At 42.0% G+C, this 19,104-nt stretch overlaps 1 protein-coding gene across 1 annotated transcript in view; it reads left to right on the top strand.

Annotated features, from left to right (window-relative positions):
• Positions 1 to 19,104, top strand: part of LOC126190931 (ADAMTS-like protein 4) — a 732,673-nt gene that overhangs the window by 638,591 nt on the left and 74,978 nt on the right. The window contains exons 7-8 of the mRNA XM_049931570.1: positions 1,038 to 1,167; positions 11,187 to 11,406. Of these exons, the coding sequence (XP_049787527.1) occupies positions 1,038 to 1,167; positions 11,187 to 11,406 (350 nt within the window). The remainder of the gene's footprint in view (positions 1 to 1,037; positions 1,168 to 11,186; positions 11,407 to 19,104) is intronic.

Here is a 19,104-nt window from a genome sequence, read left to right on the forward strand (position 1 = left end):
GGAGAGGAGATGTGCGCAATATATGTGACTTACGCGTACACGATTCCATCTGAAATTAATTTCCTGCCAAGAAATACCTTAAATGAAAGCTCTGTATTTTATCTTGAAGAAAGTGGAGCTTCTTCCGATCGTCAGTGTAGCAGGAATATTGATATCCGGAGGTAGTTAGCGAAACAGCTGATTTGAAGTTCCAAATGAAAGATCTGAAGAAGACCTTCCACACTGCCTCCCATTTGGACTTTTTAAAGATATTCCAAAGTACTGGTTAACAAATACTTACCCAAACACCGAAATAGCTTTGAGGATACTAAAATGGCAGTAACAGCTGCATATAGTGAACAGAGATGCAGGAAACTGAAGACGATAAAAAAACTATTTAAGGTTGAGTTTTGGCGCAAGCAATCTGTCTAATTTAGCTGTCTTGTCGACAGAATACGACACATCTGCCAAACTTAACTTCTGTGACATAGTGAACGAAGTAACTTCTCTCAAAGCAAATAAATACAAAGTAAATTTACAATAAATCATAATTTATGGAAAGGGATAGTCATTTAACTCTTAATTACAGCTTTTTTATTTCTAATTAGTTATTTATGCGAAATTAATAATTTATGAGGAGCAAATAAGTTTTTCTTTAATGTACTTCATATTAAACCCACTGTACAGTGGCTTCCATAAACAGTTATATATTTTGTCCTACTTTCAGTTCTTTTTTTAAGTTGCAGTTTTATTTATTTACTTCAATTGTACAATTAAATTGTTATGTGCAATATTTTATTCCAATACAGTCCATTTACGTAATATATTTTTCACTAGTGCTTCTATTTTATATTCATTGAACCTACATAAAAGTTGTAGAATGTGTGTACAAAAATTACAAAAAGGTAGTTTTGCGGGGAGAGGGAAGGGGAAAGAGGCAGCTTGGGCAGTTCTACCGGGAGCGAAGGATAGTTCGGAACTGTTCCGCCTTGCCCCCATGTAGCGACGTATGACGCATCCTGTGTCAGTGCGTGCACGCCGCACGTGTGGTGTTTCAGGCGTGCAGACGGCGGTGGTGCAGTGCGTGCGGGAGGCGACGCAGCAGGTGGTGCCCGAGAGGCGCTGCCCCGAGAAGCGGCCGCCCCCGCAGACGCGCCGCTGCCACACCAAGCAGCCCTGCCCGCCGCAGTGAGTACAACGCCTAAGCGCCACCACCCACTCACTCACTGGCCCGCGAGTTTTATGTCATTCATCGTTTAGTGTTTGCAGTAAGAGCATAGAACACATAATTTAAAATGAAATTTAAATGCACAGTAGTAGCTCGATCCTTAAAAAATAAACGAAAAATATACCTATTCAAAAAAGCATATAAAAATTCATTTAACGCCTTCCTGAGAGATAATCTCCATTCCTTCCAAATTAATAATATAAGTGCAGACCAGATGTGCCTTGAATTCAAAGAAATAGTATCGGCAGCAATTGAGAGATTTACACCAAATAAATTAAGAAGCGACGGAGCTGATCCTCCTTGGTGCGCTAAACAGGTTAGAACACTGTTGCAGAAACAACGAAACAAATATGCCAGATTTAAACACACGCAGAATCCCCAAGTTTGGCGACCTTTTACAGAAGCTCGAAATTTAGCGCGGACTTCAATGCGAGATGCTTATAACAGTTTCCACAACGAAACTTTATCACGAAACCTAGCAGAAAATCCAAAGAGAGTCTGGTCGTATGTGAAGTATGATAGCGGCAAGAAACGATCAATACCTTCTCTGCACGATAGCAATGGAGATACTACCGAAGACAGTGCTGCCAAAGCAGAGTTACTAAACACAGCATTCCGAAATGCCTTCACAAAAGAAAACGAAGTAAATATTCCAGAAATGGAAACGAGAACAGCTGCCAACATGAGTAACGTAGAAGTAAATATGCTCGGAGTAGTGAAGCAACTTAAATCACTTAATGAAAGTAAGTCTTCTAGTCCACACTGTATACCAATTAGGTTCCTTTCGGAGTATGCTGATGCATTAGCTCCATACTTGACAATCATATACAGCCGTTCGCTCGACGAGATCCGTACCCAAAGACTGGAAAGTGGGACAGGTTACACCAATATTCAAGAAAGGTAGTAGGAGTAATCCACTAAATTGCAGGCCCATATCATAACGTCGATATGCAGCAGGATTTTACAACATATATTGTGTTCAAACACTATGAATTACCTCGAAGGAAACTTTTCTATTGACACACAGTCAACGTGGGTTTAGAAAACATCGTTCCTGTGAAACACAACTAGCTCTTTATTCACATGAAGTGTTGAGTGCTATTGACAAGGGATTTCAGATCGATTGCGTATTTCTGGATTTCCGGAAGGCTTTTGACACTGTACAACACAAGCAGCTCGTAGTGAAATTGAGTACTTATGGAATATCGTCTCATTTATGTGACTGGATATGTGATTTCCTGTCAGAGAGGTCACAGTTGGTAGAACACAATGATGTTACATTACAGACGACTTGGACTTTGGTATGTTGACACAGCCCTTCTGAAAACTGTTGAATAATGTACGTTTTACTAACAGTGATATAGTTCCTTGATTATTCCCAGTTTGTGTTTTTTTTAACTTCCTCAGTTATTTGCTGGATGTATTCCACTCTTTGTCATCCGCTACAGTTTTTGCCCTCTACAGTTACCTCTGCTACCATGTCTTAACAGGCGTCCTGTCATCCCGTCCTTTCTCCTTGTCAGCGTTTCCCACATATTCCTTTCCTCTCCGATTCTGCGCAGAACCTCCTCATTCCTTACCTTATCAGTCCAACTAATTTTCAACATTCGTCTGTAGCACCACATCTCAAATGCTTCGATCCTGTTGTGTTCCGATTTTCCCACAGTCCATTTTTCACTACCATACAATGCTGTGCTCCAAACGTAGTACATGCCAAGAAATTTCTTCCTCAAATTAAGGCCTTTGTTTGATTCTAGTAGTCTTCTCTTGTCCAGGAATGCCCTTTTTTGCCAGTGCTAATCTGCTTTTGATGTCTTCCTTGCTCCGTCCGTCATTGGTTATTTTGCTGCCTAGACAGTAGAATTTCTTAACTTCATCTACTTATTGACCATCAATCTTGATGCTACGTTTCTCGCTGTTCTCATTTCTGCTACTTCTCATTACTTTCGTCTTTCGTCGGTTCACTCCCAATCCATATTCTGTACTCAACAGGCTGTTTCATTCGGCAGATCATGTAATTCTTCTTCACTTTCACTCAGGATGGCAGTGTCATCGGCGACTCGTATCACTGATATCCTTTCAACTTGGATTTTAATTCCACTCCGGAACAGTTCTTTTATTTCTACGATTGCTTCTTCGATGTACAGATTGAACAGTAGGGGGGAAAGAGTACATCCCTGTCTTACATTCTTTTTAATCCGAGCACTTCGTTCTTGATCATTCACTCTTACTATTCCCTTTGGCTCTTATACATTTTGTATATTACCCTTGTCTCCCTATAGCTTACCCCTATTTTACTCAGAATTTCGAACATCTCGCATCATTTTGCATTGTCGAACACTTATTCCAGGTAAACAAATCCTATGAACGTGTCTTGATTTTTCGTTAGTCTTGCTTCCAATATCAACCTCAACGTCAGAATTGCGTCTCTGGTGCCTTTACCTTTCCCAAAGCTAAACTGATGGTCATCTCAGACATCCTCAATTTTCTTTTCCATTGTTCCGTTTATTATTCTTGTCAGCAACTTGGGTGCACGAGCTGTTAAGCTGATTATCGATCATTTTCGCACTTATTAGCTCTTGCCGTCTTAGGAATTGCGTGGGTGATATTTTTTCTGGAAGTCAGATGGTATGTCGCCAGACGAACACTCGTTTTGTTGCCACTTCCTCCATGATTTTAGAAATTCTGATAGGGTATTATCTATCCCTTCTACCTTATTCTCTTAAATTCTGACTCTAATACTGGATCCTCTATCTCTCCTACATCGACTCCTGTTTCTTCTTCTATCATATCAGTCAAGTCCTCTGCCGCATAGATGCTTTCAAGGTAGTCTTTCCGGCTATCCGCCCTCTGCTTTGCATTTAACAGTGAAATTCCTATTGCACTCTTAATGTTACCACCCTTGCTTTTAATTTCACTCGAGGTTGTTTTGATTTCTTTGCATGCCGAGTCAGTCCTTCCGACAATCATTTCTTTTTCGATTTCTTCACATTCTCATACAACCATTTCGTCTTAGCATCCCTGCACTTCCTATTTATTTCATTCCTTAGCGACTTTTATTTCTATATTCCTGAAATTCCCTGAACACTTTGTACTTCCCTCTTTCATCGATCAACCGAAGTATTTCTTGCGTTACCCATTGCTTCTTCGCAGTTACCTTCTTTGTACCTATGTTTTTCTTTCCAACTTCTGTGATTGCCCATTCCAAAGATGACCATTCCTCCCCTATTGTACAGCCTACTGAGCTATTCCTTGTTGCTGAATCTGTAGCCTTAGAGACCTTTAAGCTTATCTCGTCATCCCTTAGTACTTCCATATCCCACTTATTTGCGTCTTGATTATTCTGACTTACCTCTTAAACTTCAGCCTACTCTTCATCACTATTACACTGTGATCTGAGTCCTGATTACGCCTTACAATCCAGTATCTGACTTTGGAATCTCTGTCTGACCACGATGTAATGTTATTGAAATCTTCCCGTATCACCAGACCTTTTCCAAGTATACCTCCTTCTCTCGAACAGAGTACTAGCTGAAATTTATTACAGAACTCAATTAGTCTTTCTCGTCTCTCGTTCCTAGTGCCAAGTCCATTTTCTCCAGTAGACTTTTTTTTATACTACTTTCCCTACAACTGCATTCCAGGCCCCACGACTGTTAGATTTTCATCTCCCTTTACGTATAGTATTACCCTTTCAGTATCCTCATATACTTTCTCTCTCTTGACGTTCAGCTTCAGCTTGCGACGTCGGCATGTCGGTGTTGGTATGCTGCCGATTCTGATGAGAAAAACCCTGCCACTGAACTGTTCACAAGAAAACACACTTTGTCCTACCCTCCTATTCGTAACGGATCAAATGGTTCAAATGGCTCTGAGCACTATGGGACTCAACTGCTGTGGTCATAAGTCCCCTAGAACTTAGAACTACTTAAACCTAACTAACCTAAGGACATCACACACACCCATGCCCGAGGCAGGATTCGAACCTGCGACCGTAGCGGTCGTGCGGTTCCAGACTGTAGCGCCTTTAACCGCTCGGCCACTCCGGCCGGCCGTAACGGATCCTTCTCCCGTTATACCATTTTCTGCTGCTGTTGATATTACCCTATACTCATCTGACCAAAAATCCTTGTCTTCTTTCCATTCACATCACTGACCCCTGCTGTATCTAGATTGAGCATTTACATTTCCCTTTTAAGGTTTTCTAGCTTCCCTACCACTTTCGAGCTTCTGACATTCCATGCTCCATTTCGTTGTCATCACAAAAATGTGGAGTGCCTATGGATGACGTCCCGGGTTCGATTCCCGGCGGGGTCAGGGATTTTCTCTGCCTCGTGATGACTGGGTGTTGTGTGATGTCCTTAGGTTAGTTAGGTTTAAGTAGTTCTAAGTTCTAGGGGACTGATGACCATAGATGTTAAGTCCCATAGTGCTCAGAGCCATTTGAACCAAGCCAACCTATGGATGACGAAAACATTTTCTTGACACCATGCACACCATGCAAAAATTTACAGCCATTTCTTTGACACTGAAAGCTATTACTGTATATGTTTTCTTTGGGTATGAAGGTACCGCGTTTTAGTTCTGGACTTTAATTAGCATAACAATCATCGTTCAAGCCACAACTCACGGAATCATTTATTTACTATTTCTTCTAATATTTCCACAATTTCTAACGAAACGTCGACAAAATCCGAATGATGTCCAAGAAATTAACTAATACATAACACATATGTAGGTCCTCAGGAGAAATAGATTACTTCCATTTTTTATACTTCATCTTTGCAAGGCTGAAAACGTTAACTGGATCCCACATTAATGTGAAACTCTGTAACTTGCACAAAGAAAATTAATTCATTTTTATGTCCATTGTCGACACTTAGCAATACCACAATAGCAACTGCTAATTAATATGGCTATTAAATGAGTTGCAAATTCAAGCGAATAGGACTGTGAACGACTGTTTCAGAGAAACTATCAAAGGAACTGAAGTTCACTTTACAGTTTACGATCGCATTATGCTGTGTTGTCTGCTTACTGTCGTGCCGTCGACCAAGGCTATGCACCTGCCGTGTTGCGCATGCGGTGTCTGTTGTAGCTACGGCAAGGCTATACATTCTTTGAGCCATCTGGCGAGCTACGAATCTGGAAAACTTTTTTTAAAAGTACATGCAGTGAGTTTGAGCAGCTAAAATATTTGATATTGTGCTTCTTTCGGTGTATTCTTCCTGTATAGGACAGGTTTCTACGCGTCGGATTGAACAATTCTCTTGTAAGAATCACAAGCACATCGAAAATTATTTTCCTTGTTAACAGATCTGTCTTTTTCATTTTCGAAACAATTTTCATTCGAAATTTTTATGCATTTACGTTCCTATTTATGCATAGTGTAGGCTTTTTTTGGACCAGGTACTGTAAAAAATAAATTTTACCTTTTTGCTTTCAGTATTTTATCTGTTCTCCCATATGGAAGTTCATTAGGAGGAAAAATCCAGGCCATCGAGCAACATTTTTCTTGAAAAAAATGCTAACAACAAAATAAAACAGATTAATAGGGCACATAATCTACTACTGTGACATGAATGGATTCGGCGAGAATAGTTCAACTCCCTGTGTTAGCAGACGAAGCCACAGGCCCGTGCTTCTGAGCATGCTCAGTTTGCAGCTAACTCAAGAGTTTCTAACTCCACATTAGGCACAATCAAATAATCGCTGACGTCAGTGGTCCACTCGCGGCATGGTTGGCGGCTGATTTACACCAGGCGGGGCCTACGGCGCAAGCACGTGGCACGTCCACAAACAGCAGTCGAATTTGGTCAGGAAGTTGCTCATACAAAACTGGCTTTACACAGAGATGTAGAAGATTGCACAGGGCAGATTAGCGTGGAAAACTGGGTCAAACCAAACCACAACAGTAATCCATATTATACCGCGTGATTATTTATAATGTTCAGCTACTCACACAAGTCCATTGCGATCTGTACCTATCGTATGGTAGCGAAACTTGGTAAGATATTCCAATGCGTTAATGTGGAACCGATTTATACTGGAAAAAATTATTTCTAATTTTGGTCGCCAGGTACCACTCCGCCGCTGTGAATGCTAAAAGATGTGTAGAAATGCTGCCATATGTAATGGATTAGGAGGGGGACGTGGGCAGAAAAGTTCAAACAAGTCAGAAAGGCACCATGTTGATTTCATTATTAACCACTGCTTAGACAATTTGCTGAATATGAGCACCGGAGACGTCGCCGAGCTCTGTATAAAGGAAAGTATGGCCATCCATTTCCCCTGCGTTTGCCTCCGTCGTAAGTCCAGGGTTGGCTGAAACCGCGTCACGTGACATTAACAGCCATTGTGGGCCCAAGCGTTATGTGTGAAGCATAGGAAGTGTTGAGTATCTTCAGAGTTTTAAGTAGAATGATGCCTCAGTGCTGCGCTTTTGGCTGTTCGTTTTGAGGCGAAAAGGGACAAAAACTGCACAGAATTCCTTCCGAAGGGAAGAACAGTGGTTACAGGAACTTGACTTAACCATTCAGTGAATTTTATTCATTTCTGGCCTTTTGTCTTTGTGTCCTTTTTACGTTTCTGTTACTTAGTTTCCAATCCATTCGAACAGCAAAAAAAAAGTCAGAAGCCTAATAGGATGTTTTAATGGTAATTTAATTACAAAATAGAAATCTTAGAGGTAAAACTGCGACTGTCAGCACATAAAACGAAAAACAGTGAGTGATACCGTACAAAGTTATCATGACTAGTAAAAAATTTGACCTGATTGACTGTACAATATGGTTTAAACTTACATTTACGACGCTCACAATAACAGCTTGTAATTTATTCCACACAATATAATAAATAAAAAAATTTTTTGCCCTAGTAAAGTACCGAACGTACGACATTTCACTCAGTAACCATTAACGTTACCTTTTGTTTCATTTTGTTCGATATAGTTCGTTGCGTTTGGTCTGGGCGGGCGTCACAAGACATCCGTTCAAGTTGATCGTTGATTCCTTGACTCAGTTTTTTTATTGCAGAGAGTACGCAGCACTTTGACCGAACACGCTTTTTTTTCTCTCATTTTGTTCTATATTGTTCGTTAAATTTGTTCGTTTCAGGTGTTCGTTAATCCGTTCTCTCAGTATTTTTTATTACAGAGGGTAGCTAAACCCTCTGATCGAACACGCTGAGCTACCGTGCCGGCACCATATATTTGATTCCACGCGGAATTGAACCTGCGAACTTGGGTTTCAGAGTACAGTGCGCTAGCACTTAGCTATTGATGCTAGCTAAATCTCGAGTTCGTTCTATTTGTTCGGGGTGGACGTACCATGACGCTCGTTCAAGTTCATCGGTGATCCATTAACTCAGTTTTTAATTACAGAGGGCAGCTAACCCTCTGACCGAACACGCTGAGCTACCGTGCCGGCAATGAAATGGAGCCAACAGCACCCGGTGTTCCCATTGGAGACTATTATTACTGTTGCACCCTGACCGCTAATCTACATTGTATTAATACGAATAAAGTTGTTACTGATTCCTACGCCCTATTTTTGATAGTAGGCCTAGTTTCATTCGAACACATTTTTAAAATGTTGTATTCTCTTGTACTTTCGTAATCATTCTCCTGATGTCATAGAACAATTTGCAGACAGATTTTATGGTATAGACCTGACAAAAATGTTAAGCCTGCATAATCATATAGGCACGTTTATCAAGTCCATTTACTAAGGTACAGCGCATATATATTTGAATCCAATGCATTATTTCGTATAACGAAAGAGGCATTGGGCGAATTTTCGTAGTACCGAGTAGCAGGAAGAAGTAAGTCGATATAGAGCTTTAAATTAGCGACGGCTTTTCCTTGCACCTGCGAACTAATTTTGGTTTCTTTTTGCCTTGCTGACTATTGGATACGACCAATTTAACGCTTATTACGAAAGCAGGCGTTCAAACTCGATACCACAAGAAGAATTGTGAAATCTGCTTTCGCTGTTAATAAAGGATAGCAGGGAAAGAACTGTGCTTCATGCTCGACACAACACTTGCTTTTCACTCATTTAGCTTACATCTGTTGAGATTTTATTTTTTGCTTGATATCCGACATTTTCCGTTTGAAGTCACTGATCAGTTTTAGCAGTGCATTAGAAGGTTGAGAGCACTTCCTTAATATACACGGCTAAATTTGCTGCAGAAGTCAATGTATCACCACTGGCGCAGTGGGCCCAAAATGGCGGCCACTGGCATGTTGGTCGTACTTTCCCTACACAGAGCTTTACGACGAGACACTGTACAGCGCGAGATTTGCACCTGGTGGCCAAAATCAGAAGTAATTGCTTCCGGCATTAAGTCGGTTCCGCATTAAAGCATTAGCATATCTACCAAGTTTCGCTGTCATACGATAATTACAGCCCATAGTGAACTTCGATGAGCAGCTACACTACTGGCCATTAAAATTGCTACACCACAAAGATGACGTGCTACAGATGCGGAATTTAAACGACAGGAATAAGATGCTGTGATATGCAAATCATTAGCTTTTCAGAGCATTCACACAAGGTTGCCGCCGGTGGCGACACCTACAACGTGCTGACATGAGGAAAGTTTCCAACCGATTTCTCATACCCAAACAGCAGTTGATCGGCGTTGCCTGGTGAAACGTTGTTGTGATGCCTCGTGTAAGAAGGAGAAATGCGTACCATCATGTTTCCGACTTTGATAAAGGTCTGATTGTAGCCTTTCGCGATTGCGGTTTAACGTATCGCGACATTGCTGCTCGCGTTGGTCGAGATCCAATGACTGTTAGCAGAATATGGAATCGGTGGGTTCAGGAGGGTAATACGGAACGCCGTGCTGGATCCCAACGGCCTCGAATCACTAGCAGTCGAGATGACAGGCATCTTATCCGCATGGCTGTAACGGATCGTACAGCCACGTCTCGATCCCAGATGGGGACGTTTGCAAGACAACAACCATCTGTACGAACAGTTCGACGACGTTTGCAGCAGCATGGACTACCGGCTCGGAGACCATGGCTGCGGTTACCCTTGACGCTGCATCATAGACAGGAGCGCCTGCGCGGTGTACTCAACGACGAACCTAGGTGCACGAATGGCAAAACGTCATATTTTCGGATGAATCCAGGTTCTGTTTACAGCATCATGATGGTCGCATCAGTGTTTGGCGACATTGCGGTGAACTCACATTCGAAGCGTGTATTCGTCATCGGCATACTGGCGTATCACCCGGCGTGATGGTATGGGGTGTCATTGGTTACACGTCTCGGTCACCTCTTGTTCGCATTGACGGCACTTTGAACAGTGGACGTTGCATTTCAGAAGTGTTACGACCTGTGGCTCTACCCTTGATTCGATCCCTGCGAAACCCTATATTTCAGCAGGATAATGCACGACCGCATCTTGCAGGCACTGTATGGGCCTTTCTGGATACAGAAAATGTTCGACTGCTGCCCTGGCCAGCACATTCTCCAGATCTCTCACTAATTGAAAACGTCTGGTCAATGGTGACTGAGCAACTGGCTCGTCACAATACGCCAGTCACTTCTCTTGATGAACTGTGGTATCGTGTTGAAGGTGCATCGGCAGCTGTACCTGTACACGCCATGCAAGCTCTGTTTGACTCAATGCCCAGGCGTATCAAGGCCGTTATTACGGCTAGAGGTTGTTGTTGTGGGTACTGATTTCTCAGGATCTATGCACCCAAATTGCGTGAAAATGTAATCACATGTCAGTTCTAGTATAATATATTTGTCCAATGAATACCCGTTTATCATCTGCATTTCTTCTTGGCGTAGCAATTTTAATGGCCAGTAGTCATAATCAGCCAGTATTAGATCTGATTTTGGAGAGACCCTATTTGCGGAACATCAGGTTACAAAACCTCCTAGCAGCAGGGATCGTTTTCACTAGCTTCGTACCACCCGCCTGACGAACCTCACGCTGGACTCGGGTGCGCTTTGCAGGTGGGAGGCCGGCGAGTGGGGGCCCTGCTCCGTGAGCTGCGGCCGCGGCGGCTCGCAGACGCGCGCCGTCGTGTGCCGCCAGCAGCTGACGGCCGACCTCAACATGGTGGTGTCGGACGGCGCGTGCGCCATGACGCCGGCGCCGGCGCGCTCGCAGCCCTGCGACGGGCCGCCCTGCCCGGGACACGAGCCCGAGTGGCGCGCCGGGCCCTGGGGAGAGGTGAGTACCTGCTGCCAACACCTGCATCTCTTCGTCGATTCGGAAAACTTCGCGTTAAATACTCTTATTAAATTAGCTAGTCACATTGAATTAAATACGTTAAGCTTTGTGCAGAACTATAGAGGGGTCTCACAGAAGTGGTACATCTCAAATGAACATTGTTGTACAGAATCATCTCGTTTGGAGAATGACATTTCCACCAGGCTGTTATTTTAAAATAGTACTTTATTAAGGGGGGTAGGAAGTCAAACGGGCCGACTTGGAGCAGGAGGGGCACCGCAGGACATTTTAATTCCTACAGTCTATACTTTTACAAATTAATTCATAAAACTTTGTCAGCATGACCAGAAATGATTCAGGATTCACACTCGTACCAGTGCGAGTTCAAAAACATAACAAAATAATTTTTTTACATGTCAAATTTCATCATTTTTTCACTCACTATTGCCAGCATGTATTGCTATAGGTACACTTTTCTTCATAAGTAAGAGAGATTCTTCGATGAATTTTGCACAGCACACAAACCGTACTCACAAGTGTATGAAACTCTAGAATTTTCCAAATCTATTAAAAACTGCGGTAAAAATTCAGATAATAAACTGTAGAATTTGAGTTTTTTCTAAACATGAAATTTAAAATATAACAGCTCATTCATTTTTTCGTAAACTAAAGAAATTGTAGAGCTTCATACCCCTGTAAGTATGGTTTGTATGCTGTACAAAATTCGTCGAATAATCTCTCCTATTTATGAAGAAAAGTGTACCTATAGTAACAAATGCAGCCAATAGTAAGTGAAAAAATGATGAAATTTCACATGTAAAAAGAATTATTTTGTTATGTTTTTGAACTTCCGCTGCTACGAGTGTGAATCCTGAATCCTTCCTGGTCATGCTGACAAAGTTTTATGAATTTATTTGTAAAAGTATAGACAGTGGAAACTAAAATGTCCTGTGGTGCCTCTCCTGCTCCAATTCGGCCCGTTTGACGTCCTACCTCCTCTAAGTAAGTCTAACACCCCAAAGAACATACAGAAGAATGGAAGAGAAAATTGAGGATGTGATGGATGACGACGAGCCAGGTTTCAGGAAAGGTAACGGCACCAGAGAGGCAGTTCTGACATGGCCGTTGATAATGGAAGCAAGACTAAAGAAAAATCGATACACATTCTTTGGATTTGTCGTCCTGGAAAAAGGGCCCGACAATCTAAAATAACGCAAAATGTTCCAGATTCTGAGAAAAATAGGTGTAAGCCATTGGGAAAGACAGGTAACACACTGGAGCGCCAAAGAAAGTGATATAGACATGCGTATTCAAATACAGAGATATGTAAATTGGCAGAATACGGCCCTGCGTTCCGCAACGGCTATGTAAGACAACAAGTGTCTGACGCAGTTGTTAGATCGGTTACTGCTGCTAAAACAGCAGGTTTTCAATATTTTAGTGAGTTTGAGCGTGGAGTTATAGGCGGCACACGAGCGAGGGGACGCAGCATCTCCGAGGTAGCGATGAAGAGAGGATTTTCGCTTACGACCAGTTCACGAGTGTACCGTGAATATCAGGAATCCGGTAAAAAATCAAATTTCCGACATCGCTGATGCCGGAAAAAGATCCTGCAAGAACGGGACCAACGACGACTGAAGAGAATCGTTCAACGTGACAGAAGCGTAACCCTATCACAAATTGCTGCAAATTTCATTGCTGGGCCATCAACAAGTGTCAGCGTGTGAACCATTCAACGAAACATCATCGACATGGGCTTTCGGAGCCGATGGCCCACTCGTGTACCCTTGATGACTGCACGGCACGAAGCTTTAAGCCTCGTCTGAGCCCGTCAACACCGACATTGGACTGTTGATTACTGGAAACATGTTGCCTGCTCGGACGAGTCTCGTTTCAGATTGTATCGAGCAGATGGATGTGAACGGGTATGGAGACAACCTCATTAATCCATGGATCCTGAATATCAGCATGGGACTGTTCCAGCTGGTGGAAGCTCTGTAATGGTGTGGGCCGTGTGCAGCTGGAATGATATGAGTCTCCTGATACGTCTAGATACGACTGTCAGGTGACACGTACGTTAGCATCCTGTCTGATCACCTACATCCATTCATATCCACAGTGCAGTCCGATGTCACTCGGGCAATTCCAGCAGGACAGTGAGACACCCGATACGTCCAGAGTTGCTACAGAGTGGTTCCAGGAAAACTTTTCTGAGTTTAAACACTTCCGCAGGCCATCAAACTTCCCAGACATGAACATCATTGAGCAAAAAAAAAGGTTCAAATGGCTCTGAGCACTATGGGACTTAACTTCTGAGGTCATCAGTTCCCTAGAACTTAGAACTACTTAAACCTAACTAACCTAAGGACATCACACACATCCATGCCCGAGGCAGGATTCGAAACTGCGCGGTTCCAGACTGTAGCGCCTAGAACCGCTCGGCCACTCCGGCCGGCTATCATCTGGGATGCCTTGCAACGTGCTGCTCAGAAGAGCTCTCCGCACCCCGGTACTCTTAACGGATTTACGGACAGCCCTGCGAGATTCATGGTGTCAGTTCCCTCCAGCACTACTTCAGACATTAGTCGAGTCTGTGCCACGTCGTGTTGCGGCATTACACTATATTAGGCAAGTGTACAATTTTCTTTGGCTCTTCAATATATGTGTAATATGTGTAAGAACCAAGAGGGAACAGTTAGACTGGAAGAACAACAACGAATTGTCCGGCTCAAGAAGGACGTACGACAAGGATCTAGTCTCTCAGCCTTACTGTACAATCTATACATCGGAGAAGCAATGACGGAAATAAAAGAAAGGTTCAAGAGTGGGATTAAAATTCAGAGTGAGACGATATCAGTGATAAGGTTCACTGATGACAATGCTGTCTTGAGTTAAATTGAAGAAGAATTACAAGATCTGTTGAATGAAATGAACAGTCCAACGAGTACAGAATATGGATTGAGAGTAATTGGAAGAAAGACAGAAGTAATGAGAAGTCACATTTGAGAACAGCAAAAAACTTTATATCAGAAATGGAGAATACGAACTAGACGAAGTTAAGCAATTCTGCAACCTAGGGAACAAAATAACCCATGATGGACGGAGGAAGGAAGACATAAACGTAGAGTATCATTGGCAAAAAGAACATTCCTGGCCAAGAGACGTCTACTAGTATCTAACAAAGGCCTTCATTTAAGGAAGAAATTTCTAAAAATGTATGTCTGGAACATCGCATTGTATTGTAGTGACACATGGACCGTGGCAAAACTGGAACAGAAGAGAATTTAAGTATTTTAGATGTGGTGCTACAAAAGAATGTTGGACTGATAAGGTAAGGAATGAGGTTGTTTGCAGATTCAGCGAGTAAAAGAATATCTTCAAAACACTGACAATAAGAAGGGGCATGATGATAGGACATCTATTGAGACATCAGGGTAGTAGATGTAGCTGTAGAGGGTAATAACTATAGAGGAAGACAGAGATCGGAATACATCAAGCAAATAATTGAAGGCGTAGGTTGCACTTGGTACTCTGAGATGAAAAGGTTGGCACAGGAGAGGAATTCGTATTGGGCCGCATCATACTAGTCAGAAGACTGATGACTGAAGAGATGGTGGCATGAAGTTCCTGGTCACAAAACCTATCAGCAGTGTCTCATGAAGTTAGGGTTTGTGACACTCTAGATCTAGATGGTGACGCGTCCGCCGAATGGGGACATTAAGCATGGCGACTCCGTTTGCGCTGTGGAATAGGCTATGCACTGGCACCGCGTGTTTACCTCTGCGCTCCCTTTACCCATAACAACATCAACACAACACTACACTGTACAAGCACTTATCACAGCTCATCCACATGACACAGATACACACTTGGCACTTCATAACAGGTCGGAAGAAGGCGATAGCAGATCTCTTGCATTAAGACCTCGCCCAGTAGGACTGCGCAGGATTCGTGGCTTACCCCCCTACACTCACTTTATGTTATTTATTGTTACCTCATTTTGACAGTTACACGTTCTCAACTGCGTAATAGATGTGGATACGTCATCCTTGTAAGTTATGTAAAACAAAAGGGAATTCTCATTCACAGTTACGCACTGCATGGTCGTCAATTTCCAGGACGTCGGAATAGAGGTGTTGTATGTGTACTTTGTGGATTCCTGCACATTGTCGATCATGCTATGCATGAACTTAAGAGGTTGATGTTCCCACAACTACTAGGGGATGTTCATTAATTACGTGAGGCGATTTTGACGTTTTTTTGACCCGCATCCTCCATTGATGAGATGTCGTGCGATTTGTCTCGACCCCATTCCCCCCCCCTCCCAACCTCACGTGAGATTTTACAAAATGCGTATTTTTAGCGTAAACACGTTAATCTGTGCTTGATTGCGTTCGATCTATTGAAAAAACATAATTTGCTTAATTATTTTTATTTAGTACAAGTATAAACAATCCATGGGCTACTGTGCTAGTTTGTGGCGTTCGCATAACCACGTTAAATATTATTGCGTACGATTTATCCATGTCTTAGTCGAGAAACATGTTGTACTTAATTTAATCCAGTTTTCTCGCAATTTTACACTTTTTCTTGGGGGAAAAATTACGTGATATTTGCCGAGCCCCCTCCCGCCCCCTCCCCCCCCCTCCCCCACGAGAGACTGGGTAAGCTTCTGCTCGACTCCTCCCTTCCCCCTCCTTAAGCGCCTCACGTAACTAATGGACGCCCCCTTACTGGCTGCAGGACGAGCGACGCCTGAAACTGTCAGTGCTTAATAAAGTGCTATTTTAAAATAACTGCGAGTGGAAACAAATCTTATCGAGCCTGTGCTGCTGCCCATAAGAAGTAAAAAATCATTAAGGAAGGACGTCTTTAAAATTCCAAAATCCGGTATATCATTTTTTAATTCAGATCGATTTAAGTCTTCTCTGCTCGACGATACAAATAGCTCTCGTCTCGCCAGGTAGTGTCCAAAATACGTTTTGTAGGTAAAACCCCACTGTTCTCTACAAGTACTTTAGATATTACCTTTCCTGATAAGAAGTGCTATTTTGATCTTCCAGTGAAGTCGACCTGATGATGGTTTGTGACATAAACCAGTAATAAATAGAAAAACATTGATCATCGTGACCATCAGCATCTTCCTTTCAAGGATCATGCTCTTGCCTGTTCCGGAAATATTGATATTAATGTAACAACTATATTATGAAAAGGATAGATTGCTACTCACCATATAGAGGAGACGTTTAGTTGCAGGCAGGCACAACAATGACTGATAATACGTGAGCTTTCGGCCGAAAGGCCTTCTTCTAACGTAGAAAGCATAGACAAATTCATAGAAGCACAGCTCATACACACGTGAGCCGCTGACCAGAGAAGACTTTTTGATCGAAAGTTCCATCTGAATTTTCCATTGTTTGGAAACATTGATGCAGAAGTTCTTGCCGAATTTAAGATGCTATTTCTGAATCATTACAAGCTGTGGAGCATTGACTAGAAAAAGAATTTTGCAAAATACAGAGTATATATTTTCCACAACTTATGTTTACATTTAAGCTTCATTTTACTATCTCCAAACGACTCGTAACAGGTGAAGTATGAAAACCTCTTTTCGTTTACGAACTAACACAAATGAGAAAATCGTTACATACTAGAGCGCATAATTCTGGGTGTTGAGGCCACACATGATCAAATTGAATAGTTAAAAATGTCACTACACTTGAGATGTGACAAAGTCAAACAGTACGTAAAGCTCGTGTTACGTCATATTAGACCTGTTTATCAATTGAATTTGTCAATAGGGACACAAAAATCTTACACGGTGCTCTTAAACAGTACACTGAAGTTGTTCGTGAGTATTTCCAAATACTCCTACCAGTTTTGAGGATGGGGAAGAGGGCAGGATGAGTAGTGAGCGCAACTAGTGTTAGTTCCAAGCTGACTGTCAGGGCGGACAGCATATCCCAAACATTGTCGGTATCAGTGTTGTCAACTCAGCTGATTTTCGGCTGATCCCGGCAAATTTGTATTCCTTAAACGCGGAAAATATTCTTCTCAGCCGACAGCCAAAAATCTTGCAGATTTCTCCTATTGTTGTATTTTAAAAATATTAAACACAATTAAATAATTTAATTAACTTAGTTTAGCTGTTTAGTCCCCCTTAAACATCCCATCCCAATTAACTTAGTTCACATTTGTGCTAAAATATTAACATTCGAACAAGAAATCCCACTGAATTCAGAATGGAGTTAATATTGCGTGGCGTCTGACGCACTAACATACTGCAGCGGGTCAACAGTGGGTTGTTGAATTAACTGTCGCACCTGCTACAATAGTCTCCAGTGCTATTCTTATTATCAATAATATGTTGGCAACAGGGTTTATCCTTTTCAGTTCATTTATGTAAATCTTTTTCACTTTGAATAAGAAGGCAGTTCTTCGAAGTGTGTACGTTTAGTTAAAAATGCTGAAGAAATCTCTATAGCACAACTATTCAGAGAAGAATGGTTAAATGACGAATAGTTAAAAAGACTAGGTTCGAAAGTTGCCGACAAATAAAAGTGCGAAGAGTTTTTCGTCAACGTCTTCTTAACTGCAAGTATCCGGGACTGAGAAGTTATTCTAAATCCGACAAGCACATGAAAGCGGCTAAACGATTTTCTCGTACTAGGCACTCTAAACTGAATTTTCATCCTTATCGATCTGAGCAACCCTTTTTTCCAAATAAGTGATCTTAAAATAACATCGCACAAAATCTAGTGATGTGATAAAAAAATGTAATATATCCGCACTTCAAAGTTTTGTTCAAAATTATGTTGCTGATAGTTCGTATAGCATACTTATTGACGAGAGCATCGGCACTACTGTTACGATACAGTAAAGTGTTTTTATTTTGTACTTCTCAAAAAACAAAGGATGTGAAGTTTGTGTTTTTGAAATTCTTAGACTGATTCAGTGAAGCAAAAACAATTGTTGAAGACGTGCAAGCTATATTAACTGACTGAACTGAATTTGTAGATGTGTGGTATAGACACAGATAACGCATCTGTTATCGTTGGCAAAGACAACGGAGTTTGCCGACCGCGGTGGCCGAGCGGTTCTAGGCGCTTCAGTCCGGAACCCTAAGTCTAGGGGACTGATGATCTCAGATGTTAAGTCCCGTAGTGCTTAGAACCATTTGTACAACGGAGTTTATGCTCTCCTCAAGCGAGAAATTCCACATTCAATCCTCATACAATTTTCTTGCCGCTCCATCCAGATGCCCTTTCACACTCCTGTAAAGAACAACACCAGCCCATTTGAAATTGAAAGTCCGTAATTGGTTTCACCTCTCCTCGGGAAGCAAAAATCGTATAACGATCTATACAAAACACTTTAAGATCGGTATCCCTTGAGGATACTAACAATCACAGGAACACAACACATCGCAATTGAGCCCGTCTGTGAACGTGTACTTAGTGGGAGGCTGTAACAGAGAACAGAGTACTTCGGGGAAGCCTCAGTGAATGAAAAGTTCTATACCGATCAAGACACTGTGTAAAATGAATAAAGGCAGTAACAACAAATTGTTTTTCATATTTCTACTACCATTTCTGCGAGAGGGCAAAGTAGTTCATAAGGCGCTCCAGTCTATATATGCTGACCCAACCAAGCTGCTACAAGATTTCACTATTTTAATCAGAACAGTTGAACAAATGG

Source organism: Schistocerca cancellata, chromosome 6 (genome assembly GCF_023864275.1).
Source record: "Schistocerca cancellata isolate TAMUIC-IGC-003103 chromosome 6, iqSchCanc2.1, whole genome shotgun sequence".
In the NCBI taxonomy this organism is placed as follows: Eukaryota; Metazoa; Arthropoda; class Insecta; order Orthoptera; family Acrididae; genus Schistocerca; species Schistocerca cancellata.